At 40.9% G+C, this 18,484-nt stretch overlaps 2 protein-coding genes across 5 annotated transcripts; one reads left to right on the top strand and one right to left on the bottom strand.

Moving 5' to 3' along the window:
• Positions 1 to 35: 35 nt before the first annotated feature.
• On the top strand, positions 36 to 4,316 carry SPCS1 (signal peptidase complex subunit 1). 2 transcript variants are annotated; one of them, XM_083869325.1, is made up of 5 exons: positions 36 to 199; positions 1,126 to 1,185; positions 1,514 to 1,600; positions 2,495 to 2,620; positions 4,197 to 4,316. In XM_083869325.1, exons 1-4 carry the CDS (start codon positions 164 to 166, stop codon positions 2,615 to 2,617), a joined length of 306 nt encoding a protein of 101 aa, XP_083725451.1. In that variant the 5' UTR covers positions 36 to 163; the 3' UTR covers positions 2,618 to 2,620; positions 4,197 to 4,316. The 2 variants fall into 2 exon arrangements, with proteins under 2 accessions (XP_083725451.1, XP_083725450.1); XM_083869324.1 differs by lacking the exon at positions 4,197 to 4,316 and having other exon boundaries at positions 2,495 to 2,678.
• NEK4 (NIMA related kinase 4) lies at positions 2,810 to 16,562 on the bottom strand. 3 transcript variants are annotated; one of them, XM_083869323.1, is made up of 17 exons: positions 16,421 to 16,562; positions 13,807 to 14,073; positions 12,620 to 12,817; positions 11,647 to 11,754; positions 10,831 to 10,985; positions 10,067 to 10,208; positions 8,820 to 9,245; positions 8,356 to 8,409; positions 8,000 to 8,140; positions 7,048 to 7,173; positions 6,670 to 6,733; positions 6,172 to 6,278; positions 5,981 to 6,069; positions 5,159 to 5,364; positions 4,893 to 5,026; positions 4,501 to 4,577; positions 2,810 to 4,202 (listed from the first exon to the last, which is right to left on the bottom strand). In XM_083869323.1, exons 1-16 carry the CDS (start codon positions 16,511 to 16,513, stop codon positions 4,524 to 4,526), a joined length of 2,364 nt encoding a protein of 787 aa, XP_083725449.1. In that variant the 5' UTR covers positions 16,514 to 16,562; the 3' UTR covers positions 2,810 to 4,202; positions 4,501 to 4,523. The 3 variants fall into 3 exon arrangements, with proteins under 3 accessions (XP_083725449.1, XP_083725447.1, XP_083725448.1); XM_083869321.1 differs by lacking the exon at positions 4,501 to 4,577 and having other exon boundaries at positions 16,421 to 16,561; XM_083869322.1 differs by lacking the exon at positions 4,501 to 4,577 and having other exon boundaries at positions 16,457 to 16,546.
• Between the last annotated feature and the right edge of the window lie 1,922 nt (positions 16,563 to 18,484).

Here is an 18,484-nt window from a genome sequence, read left to right on the forward strand (position 1 = left end):
GGCGTGTTTCCGGCCAGCTCAGCAGCCGCCTTCCGCTCCGCCGAGACCAGCGCCGGGGGCCGCGGAGAGGCCGCGACGCTGCCCGCCAGCTGCAGGGCCCCGCCCGGGAGTGCCCAGACTGCTGCCAAGAGGAGCGAGAGGAAGCCGGAGAAGCGCCGCCGCCATGCTGAGCGTGTTCCGCTCCATCCCCACGCAGATGGTAGGGCCCGCCCGGGCCTCGGCACTGGGGCACTGCGGGCGGCACGGCCGGGCGCGGGTTTTAGTGTGCCCTGCGCGATCTTGGCACCCGTGTACGAGGCACGGCTAGGGGGATGCAGGATGAATCCATGTAATTCCGGATTTGACCTGGGAGTTGGGACTCGGATGCCGTAAAAGGAAGGCATTACGCAGCTGTGTGGGGGAAGCCCATCTGTGCTTTCCTGTCTCCGCTATAGACGGGCAGAAGGCAGTGTGTGCTCCCAGAGGGCCGTTTTCTATGCAAACATAGGTTAGTCGGGTTTGGAAGGAACGGCTGGAGATCACCCAGTCCAGCCGTGCCAAGGCAGGGTCACCTGGAGCAGGTGGATTTGGAACATCTCCAGAGAGAGGGACTCCGCCACCTCTCTAGGCAGCCTGTCCCAGTGCTCTGCCATCCTCAACATCAAATTCTTCCCTGTGTTGAAGTGGAACTTCGTGTGGCTTAGTTTATGGCCATTGCTCCTCATCCTGTGGCTGGGCACCGCTGAAGAGAGTCTGGCACCATCCTGTTGGCACCCACCCTAGAGATATTTATCTGTCAGTCTTCTCCAAAACACGGGTGCCACACACACCGTGCCCTCTTGGGCACACCCTCTTCTGTGGTGATACAGCTTTTACTTAGTGATGTTAAAGTGGCTACAGTGATATTTTGAACTTGCATTACTTACCCTGATCAGTCAGTGCTTGCTTCTGTTTCTAGGTGATGTGGTCAAGCCTGCAGAGGAGGTGTTTTCAGCCACTGTAAGAAAAATAATTCCAATCTGGTTTGAAAGTTGAACAAAAACGCTGAGAACCCATGGTCAGGTAGACTGTAGGATCTAACCTGAAAGAGTTAAGTCAGCAGGTCTGTGTTTTGAATAACCAACTAAAAAGTGTTTCTTTCCACAGGACTACAAGGGCCAAAAATTAGCAGAACAGATTTTTCAAGGAATCATTCTTGTCTCTGCAGTAAGTATAGTAGACCTGTGGGTGAGAACATAAAGGACTATTTTATTTTCTGATCTTAAAAAGTATTTTTCTTATTGTTTGGGATCACTAAAAGCTTTAAATAAAGTCAGAGGGACTGTCACAGATTAAAACTTTTCTTCTTCCCATCTTTTACTTTCATTGTTGTCTGGCAATTTTGGAAAGGTTAGAAAAATATATGAATTGTGCTTTTGAAAAACTTGTATTTTCCTACCTAAATCCACCCCCGTGTAGCTTAATCATGTACCAGGAAATGTTTTTCTTAATTTAAAGTTTGATTTTTTTTTTTTTTTGTTATTTGTTTTTCCAGGTAATTGGTTTTATCTATGGATACATCACTGAACAGTTTGGATGGACTGTCTACATAGTTATGGCTGGATTTGCTTTATCATGTTTGGTAAGAATGTTTATTCCCCAAACCAAAAAAATACATGCTCTGGTTAATCTGGAATAATTGCAAAACTGAGGGGCTGTCAGCACAGACTAATGTGTGCTATGCGATATTGATTTATTAATACATATTTGTGCTTCCTTTGATCTGCATAAAGTGCTTTGCAGCCCATTAAGTGCTTTTTTTGAAATGCTAGCAAATTTTTTTGCCATTTAATACCACTTTTGAGTTCATTTTTCACTTCAATAAAAGTTAGAGTTAAGTCCAGCTGACAGCATTGGTACCAGAAAGGACAGGGAGGCTTTCTGTGCAGTAGCAGCTTGTCATTACAATTTTGCAGCTGTCCCCTGCTCTCTGAGGAGACAAGGAGGCAGAATACAGAATTTCAGGAGTAATTCCTTATTCATGCCTGAGAGGTGTCCCATTCCTATTGGGGCACTCCCAATCCAGTTTTACACATGGTTCTTACACCATTCAAGCATTCAGACACAGCACGATTTGACCAAGGCACACATGTCACGTTTTGAAAAGCCCCTGTAATTCTCTGACATCATCATCCATCTGCTCCTTACTTAAACATCCTTGAGTTACTTACCTGTGATGCCAGGCAAGGGGAGAGTCTTAATGCAGTGTGGGAGGTGCTGGGAATGCTGGTGTCAATTCAGGAGTCCTTTTTTCTTCGGGGTGGGTGCTGTCCTCCTCCTTGCAACAACCTAGGGTGTTTTAGTCACACAGTTAAAGCATGACTTGACAACATAAACTGTGATTGTACGTGAAATTGTATGAGTTTTCTTAGGACTAATCGATACCGAGTTAGGGATGAGGATTTCCCTAATAAGCTGAACAAACCAGCTCTTTAACATCTGTGTCCACATTCTGACTGCCCTCCTTTGCCCCCAGCTGACCCTCCCTCCGTGGCCCATGTACCGCCGCAACCCCCTCAAGTGGCTGCCTGTCCAGGAGTCGGGCACGGAAGAGAAGAAAGCAGCAGACAGGAAGCCAAAGAGACATTCTAAAAGCTAAAAAGTATGGTTTCCAGGCTGTTACTTTGTTAAGTTTTGTTAAATTAATTTCCACTTAAATACTTGCTGGCTTTATGTTTGGGTTTTTTCTTAGTACTTTGTACACTATCATGAGTACAACCAAGCTCTTCAGGGAGCACGCAGGTTGGGAAACGGGTCTGGAGTTTCAGAGGAGGCACTGGGAACACAGGGATTGGGGGATTAGCTTCAGGAGGCTACTGGAGGTCACATCTCAGGAAAACAGTGAATCAAATTAATTCTAGTTAAGCTGTTGCCATAGCCTAAAAGGTAATAAATAGCTGGACTTCTACTGAAATATTTCTGTGTGTAAAACAAGGTGCCAGTGGTGCCAGGTTGTAACAAATACTGTGAAATGGTACATACCCCACAGTTCTGAAAATAACTGTTCTAGGAGAGGAGATTGCAAAGTGGCAGTTTTTGTTTAAAATAAATTTCCCTGGGAAGAGCAAGTAAGAATAGCTCTTGAAACATTGTAACTTGAGCATGTCCTGTGTGAGAGGCAGCAGATTTTATTTTACTTCTGTGATGTCACTAACCTCCCTCACAGCTGCTGGAGGTTACAGTATTTTAGCTACAGGCAGGAGAAAAGACAGGTTGTTCATTTATAATTTTATTTTACAAATTCAGTTCCATTTGATTTCTTTATTATTTTAAAAAATGTGCTTTTCCTGTAGGGATGGTACACAACAATGCCTGGGGGGCTGAAGCGAGACAGTCTGGATGCAAACAAAGAGAAATAAGTGTTTTATCTTTTCCCTAAGTGATTCTGGTCTTGGGCACTTTCATTCCTAAAAGGAATTAGTATTTGTAAGGCAAAGGGATTTCTCCAGCTGGAACCATGGTAATCATGGCTGCATTCCTGCCAAATGTTTTCAGACTTCTTTTATCCAGTTACCAAATGCTTTCCCCCACCTTGGTGACTGTCTCAGCAACAAAACACAAGAGCTGAGTCTCTCCTTACAGCAATACAGCCACCCCTGTCAGCACTTGGACTTGGCAATTTACACAACCTGAGGACCCTGAGTTCCACAAGAATTAGTAATTGCCTCTTCATGCTAAATTTTCACAACTATCTGATGTAATAGATTATAGTTTAACGCATCAGAGCCTTGGCAAAGATTTTGTTACTGTATTTAGTATGAGGCCATACCAAAAACCTTTTGCTATGACAAATTCAAACCAGAACATAATCTTTTTTGACACTCCTTAGTATACAAAACTTGGTATCCACTCCTATTTGCATCTATGAAAAGCAACTTTTTAAGAGAATAAAAACTAAACAGTTTCTCTTTGAGAAAGTTATAGCCTGGTTCACAGTTTAACATGAAAAATATTACTACAAACTAACGTTTTCTGCAAGTTCACCTCCTTATTCCAGCAAAGGAGATCAATGGATGAACATGCTTTGTAAGCTGGTTCAGTCTGTCAAAGGAGCTAGAAAACAGTTCTTTTCTCCAAGGAAAAGGTTCTGGTCAGAGCTTCATGTTTTCTTCAAGGAATTTGAGGTGCCGAGCCTTTGCACAGTAACTCACGTACTTGTCTCTCATGTGTTCCCGCAGCTGCAGCTGTTCAGAACAAACCCCACAACATTTACTGGCATTGAAATAAAGCAGAAGCTACCAAAATACTGACAAAAAAAAAAAAAAAAAAACCAAAGCACTCAGCTGAAAGAAGCCTGTGAAGGCTTGGCAATGTAGATGAGAGAGAAGGAAAATGAACACTGTTGTTGTCTAAAAGCAAGAGACTTTCAAATCCCACCCAAAAATTTAAAATATAAGATCTTCACAGGTTACAAATCAAATGCTGCCTGGGTCAGTGTAACCTAGTTTTGAATCAAAGGAACTGGAGGTATTCCTCACTCACCTCTACTGGGGATTGATGTTAAATTATTTCTTATTTTGGACATAAGAGGCATAAGGCCAGTAATGTGAAGGTAAAAACTGGAGATAGAAGGAATTATTACTGGAGGAACAGCACAGAATAAAATTATTTGCATCCCCCATACCTTCCCCAATCTCAGGGATCATGGTGTAATTCTAAAGCTCTGATGGTTTCTAAAGAAGTTGCAGTTGAACATAGTCCACATCTAGAATCAAACTTAAGAGTGAAAATTGCAATATACTTAGGTCCTTGCCTCCCATGACTACATAAAGACTTTCTGGAATCGAGGTTTACCCTATCTCAGTAGGGTAAAGACCCTGCTCATTTATCTAGGTTTATAAAGAAATTAAACCATTTTATGATGAAAGACTCACCTCTCTTTTCACTTCATCATCTTCTTCCATGATTCTGTACACCTTCTCAAGAAGTTTCACTCCCAATCCTTGCACCACATCGGATCTCAGGATTTGAACCATTCTCCTAATCTTGCAAGGGACCAATACCATATCTATTAAAAATAAAATCCAATCAAAAAATCAGTGCAGTAGTATTTACTTTCAGTATACAGACAATTTTCATATTCTGCAGAAGAATATGGGATGACTCTTAAGTATTTCCACAGAATCTCAGAGCAACAGACCTGAAGGAATCTCTTCCATTTTTAATTCCTCTGATTCATCAGGTGATTTTCCATGCAAAATCAAGGTATCTCGGTATTTTCTATGAAGTTTAAACTCTGGGGCAGGGGTTGAGGTTACACAGCACTCAGAGTTCTCCTTGGAGTCCATTTTCAGTGTCCACGTCATCAGCTGCACCAAATCATTCATTTCATTCACATTGTTTTTCCTAGGAGAGAAGGAAGAAATAATTCAGTCACCATCATAATGTAATTCCACCCTGCTTTCCATGGCCTTTCTGTGAGTATATTGAGGTCCTAATAAGTATTCCATGTTGAATTCCTTGTTGTGGTGCAGTTTTATCAATAGCAACAACAGTACTATTTCATTTAACCAAGGCTCAGAGCTCAGTCACTGCAAAACTCCACAATCCTACTGGCTGCTGCTGACTCTGGTAACAAAATAAATTGCATCTTTTGAAAGCTGCTTACACTGACAAAAATCAGAGATAAATTCAGCCTCATTTGCAGTGGAAAGGAAGCACACTGGCACCTTTCTAACTTGTGCTTTTAATGCATCCTGACAGTAGATGTCCTTTGGTGCTGGAAGATTGATTTCCTGGAAAGATACAGTTCACAAAACCAGAAGTACACAATCCCATGGCCCAGAAGTTCTGCATGGGAAGTGTATGGTCACAGAGAGACAATAATTCAATGTTTTCCTCTGTACATCACATACTTCTTCAATCACTCACTATGCAGAGACAAAGCGTGAAAGCCTTTTTTTTTCACTCCAAGTCAAGGTCCAAGTGAAAACATTTGCACAGTATTAAACAAAATCCTTACTTCTCCTTGGAATCACCATCAGACTTGTCTGTAGAGCTTGTGGAAGAGCTTAGCTCATCATCAGACAGGCAATGGGCTTCTCTCTTCCTCTAAGAGAATCAATAACAAAAATTCAAATAGCTGAAAGTAATTCAGCAATATGGCATAAATTACTGTTCCTACATGGAGGAAATACTTTTGACAAAGTTTACCTGAGAAATACTGGGATCTGATGAGGACTGAGGAACTTTAACACAATTTTCCACGAGTGACTTCGCTTCAACTCCTGCACTATTTAATGACTGTCTCGCTGGAACCACTGAAAGGATGACATTTTGACAATAATTACCACTTAGCTGTGTGTATTCTGAATTAGTTTCATGCAAGAAAAAATCTTATCACCTAGCAGAAGGCAGGCAGGGAGGTAGGTATGCCAAAATAACACACTGAAGCTTCTGTCTGAAAGTGAATATTGTACATTTCATGTACATTTCAAAGACAAGTTGTCAACACAGAACACAACTGAACATAACTAAAAAGCAGAAAAATACAGACATGTTAACAGAACTTTTTATTTAACACTGAACTAGCCCTTTAGTGTACCATTCTGAACATGGCAGTGAAGAACAGAAAAGAAGTTATCAATTCTTCACAAAGAAGTTATTAGCCTACTTATGCATAAACTGTTAACATGTAAACATAAAAATTACCAGAGGGAAGCATCTCCCGAGACTGCTTCAGCCTCCTCCGTTCTCTTGCTGACAAGGGCCGCTCCTTCAAAGGAAGTTAAATTGATATTAATTTGCAATCACAATTATGGCTTTTGTTTTGTAATCACCTATTAAGCAAAAAGTCCTTTTCAATTGATATAGGAGAGGGAGCTATTATTTAATGCTTAATTATTTATTACAAAACTGTCTTCAACGCAACCAATCTGAACTCTAGAAAATGGGCTTCTGACCTCCAAGGCTCAGCAAGACTCATCCCACACTGAGACATATTTCTTTACTCACTGTGCACACACTCATGGAACAAACGGCTCAGAAGGAATGAGACAAAAACAAGCAGGCACAGTTTCCATCACTAACCTTTGGAATGGCTGCTTGGCTGGGTTTGGCACTATCTGCAGGCTCAGGGTGTTCTGCACCCCTCTGGGCTGTTTTTGGCGTCTCATCAGAAGGAGCAGGTAGAGGCCGAGGAGAAACTGCTCTGAACTTGACAATAAAAGTGAGCAATAATTTATTTTTTTATTATTATTAAAAGTTTAAGTACTCTGCAATCTAGAAGACATTTTTGCATGGTAAAGCTGGATGCCAGAGATTTTGAATCCTACTGTAACCTCTTCACATCTCCCAGCTTGATCCTTCCCTCTCCACATCTCTGCTTGCATCCATTTCCCTTCTTTCCATCCCTACATCTTATCCCCCTCCTCCCAGACTATTTTTTAGCCAAGGCCTTTGCAACAACTCTCCCCACCCCCAAATAGCAAAACCCAAAGAGAAAACCAGGTTATCAATCATCAGTCATGCTTTTCTGTAGCTTCGTGCCTTTCCCCAAAGAAACCTCCCTGCTCAGTGTGGAAGAACTGACAGGAGCTCTATCCTGCGTCCATGCCAAGATTTTCTTCCTACAGTTTGCACTCAGAAGCTCAGGGCAGCCATTACACATCTGTTCTAAAGCACTACTAAGCCACTACCCACCACAAGTAGTCTTATCCACAAAGGTACTGACTTGTAGTCACAAATAGTGAGAAGTCCTGATGGAATTTCCTAGGAAACACTGCAACCCAGTAAAGGCACAGCCCATCTAACACATCAACCTTATCCCTGTGAGGTACTGGGATTTTCAAAGATTTACTCGGGCTGCTTCTAACAGTCACCTGCAGTGAGCTGCATTTGTCACCACTGAAGTTATACAGACACACATGAAACAAGAATAGCATTAAAACACCCACCCTTCTTTAGAAAATAGGTCCCACGTTTAAAGAGGAAAAACACAGGAGTCTTAAAGGAAAGAGAAGTATTTTTCAAGTATCTGCACCTTCTCTGAGCAGCCTTCAGCAAGTTCTCTCTTCTGCTGCTGCTGCTGTGAGAGAGTGGGTTCACTGACAGAGCTGTGAGGCTGCATGTGGAAGGTCATTTTTCCCTGAGCATCTCCTGAAGCTCCATGACTGACATCGTCCTAATAAGTAAAAGCATTTTTTAAAAAATTCTGACCTGTCATTTCCAGATTTACACAAACACACTTTAAAAAAAACCAAAACAGGCTGCTTCAATATCTGGACTGCAACCTCCTTAACATAGCACAGGTACAACCACAATAAATTCTTGCTTGGGAATAAAATACCTGCTCTACCACCATCTTTAGCTACTAAATCTTCAAAGAATGGCACTTACTTCAATTACAACAGGAACAAAGGGAGCCAGCAGCTTTTCAGTAGAATTCAAGCTCTACAACAAATAATGATTTCTCATTAAAAATCTCATGGTAGACCAAAATGCAGTGAGAGGACATCACCACTTAGCCCCCCATCCAAATCAAGATTATTCAGGCCTATTTACAACATAGAACAAAAGTTACAAAACTATTCTTACCCTCTCTGTTCTCAGCTGGAAAACCACATTTTTCCCCCATAAAAAACAGAATTCCAATCATCTAGATAGATGCAATCCCAAAACTACTTCACCATATTCCCTTTGCAAATCTGAACCCAAGGCTCCTAACCACCTAAGAATCTTAATAATCTTAATAATTGCATCAGCAACATCCTACTTTGACAGAAAAATATGTGCAGCAGCTCTCTAAATTGTAAGAGCTGGCCACTGGTTAAATCTACTTTAAATAAACATAAATGTATTACCAGGTCAATTTGCTTTCGGTCTTTTGATACAGGCTGCAGGAGTTTCAAAGTGTCATCATCATCTTCTACAGAATCAACAGAAGATGGCTTAGACTCAACACTTGCAGCTTTAAAAGCCTGTTTCGCTCTTTGCTGTTGGCCATCCTCCTTATTTGGTGGGTTATTAGATGTTATTTTAAAATGGCCTGGAACATGTAAATGCTTTGCTTTATTATTCTTTGGAATACTCTCACTGCCACACTTGTCACTGACACAGTTCATCCTTTCAGACAGGGCGACATCAATGTTCACTCTGCTGACTGTAGCTATGGAGTCTCCCAAGCTGTTCAGATCATTTTTGCTTGGTTTTCTTTCCAACTCAACAGCTGGTTTCTCCGAGGGACAAAATTTGGTGGCTTTACATTTGCTGATGCAAACTTCTTCATCCTAGGATTAAAAGAAAAACAAAAAAGTCACTGTCTTTTGGGTTTTACACACATATGAAAGAACTCTCTAAGCACTTAAGGAAAATCAAGAACATACCAGAGCACATAAACTGAAAGGAAATTATGATCAATAACAGATTAAGAGCCTCAAAAAAGTCAAAATCCACATTTTTAAAGAGATACAGATTTGCAAATGCCCTGTTTCAGGTATTGATTCATATACATGGAATACACCTACTTTTCACCAGGACCATGAAAGAAAAGCTCTACTCCCTTGGCTCTTTTAGGAGAGTTTTTAGGATGTGCTCCACCACATATATTCAGTATTTCAACATTGAAAGCGCTAACCCAGAACAACAGACTTATTACAGGAAACAAAAACATGCACATGATTAACCATTGCAAATGGTTTGTTATAACCACTGGAAGGAATTTTAACAAACAGTTTTGGTTTTGAGTATAATTAGGTTTTAAATATATGCTTTTGATTGGGAAAAGCTATTACCACTTGTCATGAAATATTTGAAAAATTGTATGACCCCAAATACTCCAAGAGTAACTCACAGGTGTTGTTTAGTTAACATCTTACAGATCTTGCAATTAGTTTCACTGATCCACAGGTGTTTAATTACTTCCATTCTTACCTAAAAACAGTTTTTTCCCTAATATGAATATTACACATTGCTGGGATTCAGATCTAATATTCTCAGGCACGTTCAAGGCACTTCTTATAAAACTGAGTTTTTTATAGAGAAAAAACATGAGGGGTTTGGATTTTGTTGGCTTTTTTTTTCTTTTAAGATAAAAAAATCCATATCTTACCACTTTGTATTTTCTGGCTTGCTCAGAGGAGTGGTTTTGGTGTGTAACACTCCCACTGTGGGATTCATTCTTTGCTGAGATGACAGAGCAAGGGTCCTTAGGTTTAGAATTCACTGTTTTCTTATGATTTCTAGCAGCTTTTCTGTAAAAAAAAAAGTAAGTTGCTCATTCAATCACCATCAACAAGGTTTTAAGATATTTCTTTTGATTATACTAATTAAAAAATAAATCCACTGCACTAAAGAGCTTTCATACAAAGAGTATCAGATACTGGGATTTTTCAACAGACTGTGCACAACAACCTCTTTTTCTGTTCTAGAAAAGGAGCTTAAAAACAATTCAGATTCTGCCAGCAATATACACTTGTTCTGCAGAGAACCAAGGTCAGTTCTGTCTGGAAGCAGTAAAACAACTGACTAAACCTGATAAAGAAAAATAATTATATCAGTGTATATCAAAAGGCACTTGGTTTTTCAAGTCGCAGATGATAAATGGCCTCAAAAAACCATATGGAAAGGTTAGTGTTTTCTACCAAGTCTGTATTTCTAATCACTACAGTTTTATTCTGCATTTGCAGAAAAAAATATTTTCCACTCTAATTCCTTCATATTTCTCAAAGAATTCAAAGAAACTCATGTTCATATGCTTTGCAGCTGCACATAACATAACTTACTTACTTCCTGCTACAAAACCCAGGAGAAGTTGTAAAAGACCACCATAACATGACTATTTTGCACAGAATCATTCAAATGAAAATGTCTTACGCCTTCGTGGCTTCCAGAAACAAAGAAATCTGTCGTTTGATATACGGTTGTCGCAGGATGCTTTTCACACTAGGTCTTTCCTCAGGTTTTTTACTCAGCATAGTTTGTATTATTTCTACCAGCTCTGGGCTGTAATCTTTTGGCATGGGTGGCAGCTGTGAAAGGAAAGGGACACCTGATATTATTTAATATATTCATCAACAGGAGCTACTGCTAGAATGTTTATTTGTGACCATTATGATCAGCTACATAAAAAATGTGTATAAAAACCAGACTCATTATTCAAATACTAAAACTTACCTGACTACTTAATGTTAAACAAAATACTGAAATTCCAACTGTGTGTCTAAGAACTGTTCCTAATTTTATTACTATGAACAATAAACGTTCTGTAAATAGGCTTAAAATTTATAAAAACATACATCCATATAAACTTCATTATATACCAAAGCAAGAAGACACTTAAATAAGCTAATCTTAAACAACAGGAAAATGGCATCACACAGTAATTTAATTTTTATGCGATGTTTATGCAAAACCAGAAGCAAATTAAGAAAGTCATCTCACAACTTTGAAAATTAATCAGTATATTCATTATAGGATGAGATAATGAGGAACTCTAGCCATATCTACAAAGGAGTAACTTCCTTGGTCTGGTATCTTATCATCCACCATCACAAAACAACAGTCTTACATATGATGGGGTATGTTACATGCAAGTGTTTTTAACTCCATGCAATATTTCTGATTAAAAAAGATAATCTCAATTTCTAGATAGAAATTCAAACACATATAAAAAATATCAGGAGTTTTTACCTTCCCTTCAATAATTCGATAAGCCAAGGAGTTCATGTCCTTGGCATTGAAGGCATGTTTCAGTGTGGCCATCTCATAAACACAGCAGCCCAAGGCCCAGACATCAGACTGAAAAAAGGGGGAGAGAAAATGTTTGGGAACTTCTTATTAGTTGTACAAGTTTTATCTATTTACCTGCTTTCAAAGAGGCTTTTAATGGCACAAAGCTAAATAAGCCCAAATTCCATTGCAAACTTTTGGCTTCAGTCTCACTCTTCTATTTTTAATTTTGATCAAGTGAACTATTTTTTTTATTAATATCCCCAAGTTTTTTCCAACAGGAAGTGTAGAAATCAGCTATCTTTAGAGGGAAAGTTGCTTGTTTCCTTTTTTAGTACAATATCAGTCCTATCTGCAAATGAAAACACTTGATTTTTCATTGGAAGAAGTTTCCCCTCAGCTCTTGCTCATTGCACTCCTATTTATTTAGTGTGTGGTTTACAGCAAGAGCTGAACAGGGGAACATGTTTCCTTTATTCTGTTATATTTTAAATTCACAACAACACTGTTTATTTCTCTCATTAAAATTTCCTTCATTTTTTTTTTTTTTTTTAATGCTACTGTTATTTCTAATACAACTTTTGAGTGTAAAACTTCCTGTCTGGAATATAATAAATTCAGAAAGTGCATCCCTCAAACAGAGACTGATATTTCTGTTCCCATTCTCTATCTCTTCAGCTGTGAGAGGTACAGGCAGCCTGCTGAACACCTTGCCTGTGATAACTCAGCACCTGCTATGAATTACTAAACACAGTTCCAGAAACAAACATTCCTACAAATTTCTCTCCTATTTTTTTTTTTTTGTTTGGTCTTTGGTAAGATTAAAAGGACTTGGAAACAATAAGAAACCAAAATCCACAGATAAGATTGTAATGATCTCAGACAAATAAAATAATGTTCCTAAGGAAAGAGAAATGACACTTTGATACTGCACCTTGTAGTTGTAGGGTTTGTTGGAAAAGAGTTCAGGGCTCATGTAGTATGGGGTGCCTATGAGAGTGCTGGCCATGTCATACTGGTTCTCCAGAACTCTGGCTATTCCCAGGTCTCCCACTTTGATTATATTTGTTCGTGTCAGGAAAATATTCTGAGTTTTAAGATCTCTGTGCAGAATATGCTTTTCATGTAAATACTAGGGGAAAAATCATATAAATAAGGTTAATTAACTCCTAATTGGTTCTTTTTAAACTGAAAAGTAAAATCTCATTACAGAAGTCAAAGAAAGAAAACACAAAAGCAGAACACATGAATCACTCTGAAGGTCAGGAGTGGCCTGCTAAGAAAGTATTGGTGAAATAACATTAAAAGTGACTGATACAGGCAGGGGCCCAAAAGTTGGCACCACTTAAACCAAATCTCCCTGCGTGGCTCTTGCAAATCAGCAGAAAAGAGGAAATAAAAATGTAAAGTTTAGACTGTAACTCACTTTTGGCTGCTTTCATTTCTTGACAATCTTAGTACAAAAAAATTCAGAGGAAATTTCAATGTGAGCTTTGTGTAAACAGGGAAGAAAATTTGTCATAATAAACAACAGGCAATACCCATAATTAGTGTATTTTTGACCACGACAACCAACTTTGAGATAGAATTTTCTATCCAATTTCTTATTCTTTAATATTAACATCTGTATCTTGTCTTTATTGCTGTAACTATTACCTTTAAAGTCTGATAACCTCCAATTAGAAATTTAAAAGAGTAGGATAAGGCTTAATAGAAATTATGCATTAGTTGTCTAAATTTGCCATTATAATCAGCAATAAAAAGACTGAACACAAAATGCTTCTGAAATAACATGCTTTTTTTCCCCCAAAAAACTACATTTTGTAAATTTAATGTAAACTTTCAAACCAGAGAAGCATTTCAGACAAGAGTTGCAAACACCCCAAAAGTAACCACTGTCTACTGTGCTACATGTGGACATAAAATATGCCAGCAATTTCTTATTTAAAATAGTTGATTTTACTGCAATTATCCATTTTTAATGTACTAATAACCATTGTATTTAGCTGCTAACCCAGCCAAACAGGAATCCAAAGGCTGTAGTTTAGCTGGAATTTTTAAATATATAAAAAGTCAAATTAAGTTTATAGGTGAAGGTGACAAAATTACACTTCACTGTACCTGCAGTGCCATGGCAATCTGGACAAACCACTCCACCACCTGATTCTCAGGCAAGAGTTTTCCTTTCTGCTCCTTGAGTTTGTGGTAGAGGTCTCCTCCCTCGCAGAAGCCCATCACAATGTAGAGGTGGCCATCGTCCCCCTGCCAAGACTCTCTGTAGGTGACAATGTTGGGGTGTCTCAGCTGGGACAGGAGCTGTGCCTCTTGCTCTGCTGCTCTCCTCTCACGGCTGGAAGCACCTCTAAGGTTTAACTTTTTGATGACATACTGCAAAAGACAAGGCAAGGTATAGGGTAAGAGATGAAAGTCACTCTGCAGGAGCCCTAGGAAATCCCCCAGACCTAAAGGAAATGCAGTATTTGAAATCTCCACTCATTATTCAACATAGAGGCTGCAGTTTGGCTGAAAGTTATGCACAGTTTCTTCTTTTCTGCCCTTACACCATGAAAATGGAACAGATGTGTTCCATTCATCCACCTGACTACAGCTCTGCTCAGGAATTTTGTGGTGTTTTCCTTTCTTCTGAGTAATGTTCACATTTCTCTTTCTCCTCGATCTCATTTTAAATGTGTGTCTGTTCATCTTTTAAGCCTGAAGTACCTGTTTGTGCACCACAATTACTCTCAGAAAGGCCACATCAATAGTGAACTTATATATATATATATATATATATATATATAATATATATATATAAACTATGTAGTCATGTGTAAACCAATGATAAAAGTAATCTGAAAAAGACAAAACTTCACTTGCTCATTCCTAAATTTCTTTTATTCTTTACTAAGAGGGGTCAAGAATTTTTCAAAGCTACATACAAAAGTTATCTGCTTCCTTACTATGTCCTACATTAAATGTAATTCTAATGAATTTTGGGTTTCAGCAAAAACATTCATGAAGCTGAAGATGAGATGATAAAATCCATAGAACACTTTCAGCACCCACAACACCAATATTTAGGTCTGACCTGGCCCTATCCTCATGAAAATTTTGTAGGACATCACTTTAGGGGTTATCAGCTTCCCACAGAACAATCATGTCGTGGTTACACTTGAACCTGCTCTTATCAGAGAGGTTTTAAATCAAAACTTTTAAAATCTTTTTACTTGCTGAATTTTGGCTTCCTCAGACACAGTTCAGTGTCTGCTCTCCAGGCTGTGCCTATTAAATAGCCCATTTAATTAGTGCCTAGGAGACACCCCTATGTACCAAGGGAACCAATTACCCAGGAAATCCACAGCACATTGTGACCTTGTGTTTCAGAAGCCTGCTGGATAGAGCCTGTGACTATCGGCTTCCTTGAGGAATATCACACAGCTAATTCTGTACAGCATCACCTAACTTCAAAACAAAATAGAAATGCTCCAACTACTGTGTTCTATGTGACAAGTCAACTTGTCTTTGGGCATGGAAATCATTAAAGCTTATATCAGCATCTTTTAGAAAATACACACCAAAATGCAAAAATTAGCATATATTTGCTTTACTTTAAACTTGGCATCAATTATATTTAATTTAATGAGGATGTTTTCCTGGCAAGATTCTCTACTGAAGTCTATTGCAATGCTCTTCTACCTTACTTGATACCAATTTGTGTATGAATTCCACTTTGTTTTGTTTTAAACACTTAAAGCTACTTGACAGCATTCAGTTAACAGCAAATATGCCTAAATAAGACACAATTTCTTTCACAGAACATGTGGCACTGTGCCAAAGCCACGACAAAAAAATCCTGATCATCCTGCTACAGAAGAAAGCTTGTAAAAGTTGGCAAAAGATAAAACACAATAAACCACACAAAATATTTATGAGGCAACTACAAACGGGAAGCAAGGCTCTGGCCAGTGTTAATGACCAGCAGCGCCACAACGAAATCCAAGTGATTCCTGTATCCGAGTCAAAGTGACCTCAATGAACTGTTTACTTTTAGGACGAGGTTAGCAGCTCTTTGAGGACATTGGACTGGAGGGAACAAGTCCTGCCATCACGGGTACCCAGGCCACGGGTCACAGGGATTTGCCTTTGGATTCCAAACAGGGAACTGCCCCCATCCGGGAAGGGCACACCCTCTGAGCCCTGCTGGGAACAAACCTTCTCCATCATCTCCAGTAAAACCCCGGGCAGAAGCCTCGCACAGGAGGTTCCTGTGGCATGTTCTCCATCCCCATCTCTTTGCCCCCTCACATTCCCTATCAAACACCTCTGCTTTGGCCACACCAGACACATTAGTTCAGTTTTCCGACAAAAATGCTTGTGCTTCTATTCTGACACAACCAAAATCTTCCCGGGAAGAGTCTTCTCCGCACCTTTAAAAAAAGTGTACTCTTCCCTTACAGACAAGGGAAGAGAACAGAAACAGCAGCTTGGGGGACTGCAGACACACCCCAACACCTGGGGACGGTCACAGCCCCACCCTGACACCTGGCCGTGGTCAAACCCGCACCTCACACGATGCCACGTCCCAGACGATGCCCAGGGCAGGTCACGGCCACCAGCCAAAGCCAGGCCACAGCTGGGTGCGGGTCACAGCCCAACCAGACCCCGCGGCACCCCCAGCCCAGCCCCGGCCATTCCCCTCACGCTGCGCTGCGCCCGCGGCCCAGCCCCTCGCTACCTGCTTGCGGTCCTGGCGGTGCCGCGCCAGGCTCACCTCCCCGTAGCTGCCCTTGCCCACGGCCCGCAGGAAGCAGTAGGCAGCCAGGGACATCCTCCCGCCTCCGGGCCGGGGCAGCGCCCGCTGCCATAGAGATGCCCGGGGCGGCCACGGCCGTGGGGCGCCGGGCGCGCAGCTTTCCGGCGGGGGCGCGGCGCCGCGGCCGCCATTTTGGAAGCGGGCGCGGCTGCCATGTTGAGAGCGGGCAGCGGGGTGAGGGAGCGGGCCCGGGACAGCGCTGTCCCCTCACGGCCCCGCGTGTGGCATGTCCCCGGGACAGCGCTGTCCCCTCACGGCCCCGCGTGTGGCGTGTCCCCGGGACAGCGCTGTCCCCTCACGGCCCCGCGTGTGGCGTGTCCCCGGGACAGCGCTGTCCCCTCACGGCCCCGCGTGTGGCGTGTCCCCGGGACAGCGCTGTCCCCTCACGGCCCCGCGTGTGGCGTGTCCCCGGGACAGCGCTGTCCCCTCATGGCCCCGCGTGTGGCGTGTCCCCGCCGGGTTGCTTTGTGACACCCCTGTGCCTGAAGCATGGATTTAGAAGAATTAAGGACTTTAGTTAAAATAAGTATTGCTGAGGTAAAGTAGCTAAGCTTCGCTTTTGTTAACAGAAGGCAGATTGAAGAAACTGATAAATCATAAAACCTGTCAAACTAAGCTTTTACATCCTGAATAATCAATAGACTCCATGAATACAATACAATCATAAATCAAACAGTCCTGGAAAAACAGAATTCATTTGTCACGCAACACTAAAGGTTAGAAAGTCAGAGCTGAAGAAAACAATGTTTCTTCATCATTTTAAGACCCCACCCCATAAAAAAAAAAAAAAACAAACACCGACCCATTTCAAAGAACAAACCACACATGCTTAATGGCTTTTTGGCTAATTACCATACAAAGCAGGGAATGAGATGTACCAGAGTTATGAATATACAATTGTGTTTTGGGTATTCAATGCTCCTGTACATAAAAGACCCTGTGATCATCTGTAAATTGCGCGTGTGTATTTGGGAGCGATCCCGCACGCTGCCCGGCGTCGTAATAAACATACACTTTCTAACTTTAAACTGTTAGAGAGTCTTTGTCCATCATAGTTAGATATTGGTATTAGATCAATATCCATATTTTTTTAAATAAATCATACCGAGCCTGAGGGAGGCCCACACGGCTGTGCCACAACACCCCCCACCTGCCCTGAGCCCGTCCACAGAGCCATCGCGTCCCTTTGGATGGGGTAGAGAATTAGTTAAAAAATCTCCAGGCTGGGTAAAAAGGAGCTCCTGGAGCTCTCCCGCGGCTGGGCACCTCACAACAGTGACTGCAGGAAAAGCAGAAAATAGAGTGTTTTGTTATTGCTGAGCACGTAACCCCCCAGTCCTCGAAGTCTGTCTTTCATTAATGGGTGAAATGAAGCAGCTAAAAGGTTTTAAGAGAGAATTAGCACTGTCAAGGTAACAAACACAGAAAAAATGGTTCTGCACCACAGGCTGGGTGCACACTGAGTGTGCAAGATGCAAGACCTGGGAGCTCAAACCTGGTTTCAGGCATTAAGATGAATAGGAGCCCATGTAATAGGAAGTTTCTAGACTGGACAGGATACGTGTCAAATAACGATACCTAAATCGGGTACCTGAGTGATATGGAGGATTACAGGGGTACTTCTGAAATGGAGCTTAAATGGCTTTCACAGACTGCAAGCTGTGTTATGGCTACAGTAAATTTGAGCCAGGGAAAGCCTTTAAGGACGTATCTAAAATGACAGTTTTCATTTAGGAAAAAAAGTGGATCTGGGGTGGAGATTAATCTCAGTTGCCAGTACAGAAATGGCTGTGATTTTCTGTTTGGAGCTATTATACAGAAGAGACATTGCTGAAATATTCTGTGAATTCTTTAACAGATTTTCTAACGGTATTCTGTAGATTATACTAATTCAAAATTTAGTGTCTGATTTTTCCCAAATGCCTAATGCTTAATCTCACTTCTGTCATTGGGTTATTTATTAACACTTGGTAAACACAGCATTAG

This window comes from Zosterops lateralis (assembly GCF_965231275.1).
Source record: "Zosterops lateralis genome assembly, chromosome: 11".
In the NCBI taxonomy this organism is placed as follows: Eukaryota; Metazoa; Chordata; class Aves; order Passeriformes; family Zosteropidae; genus Zosterops; species Zosterops lateralis.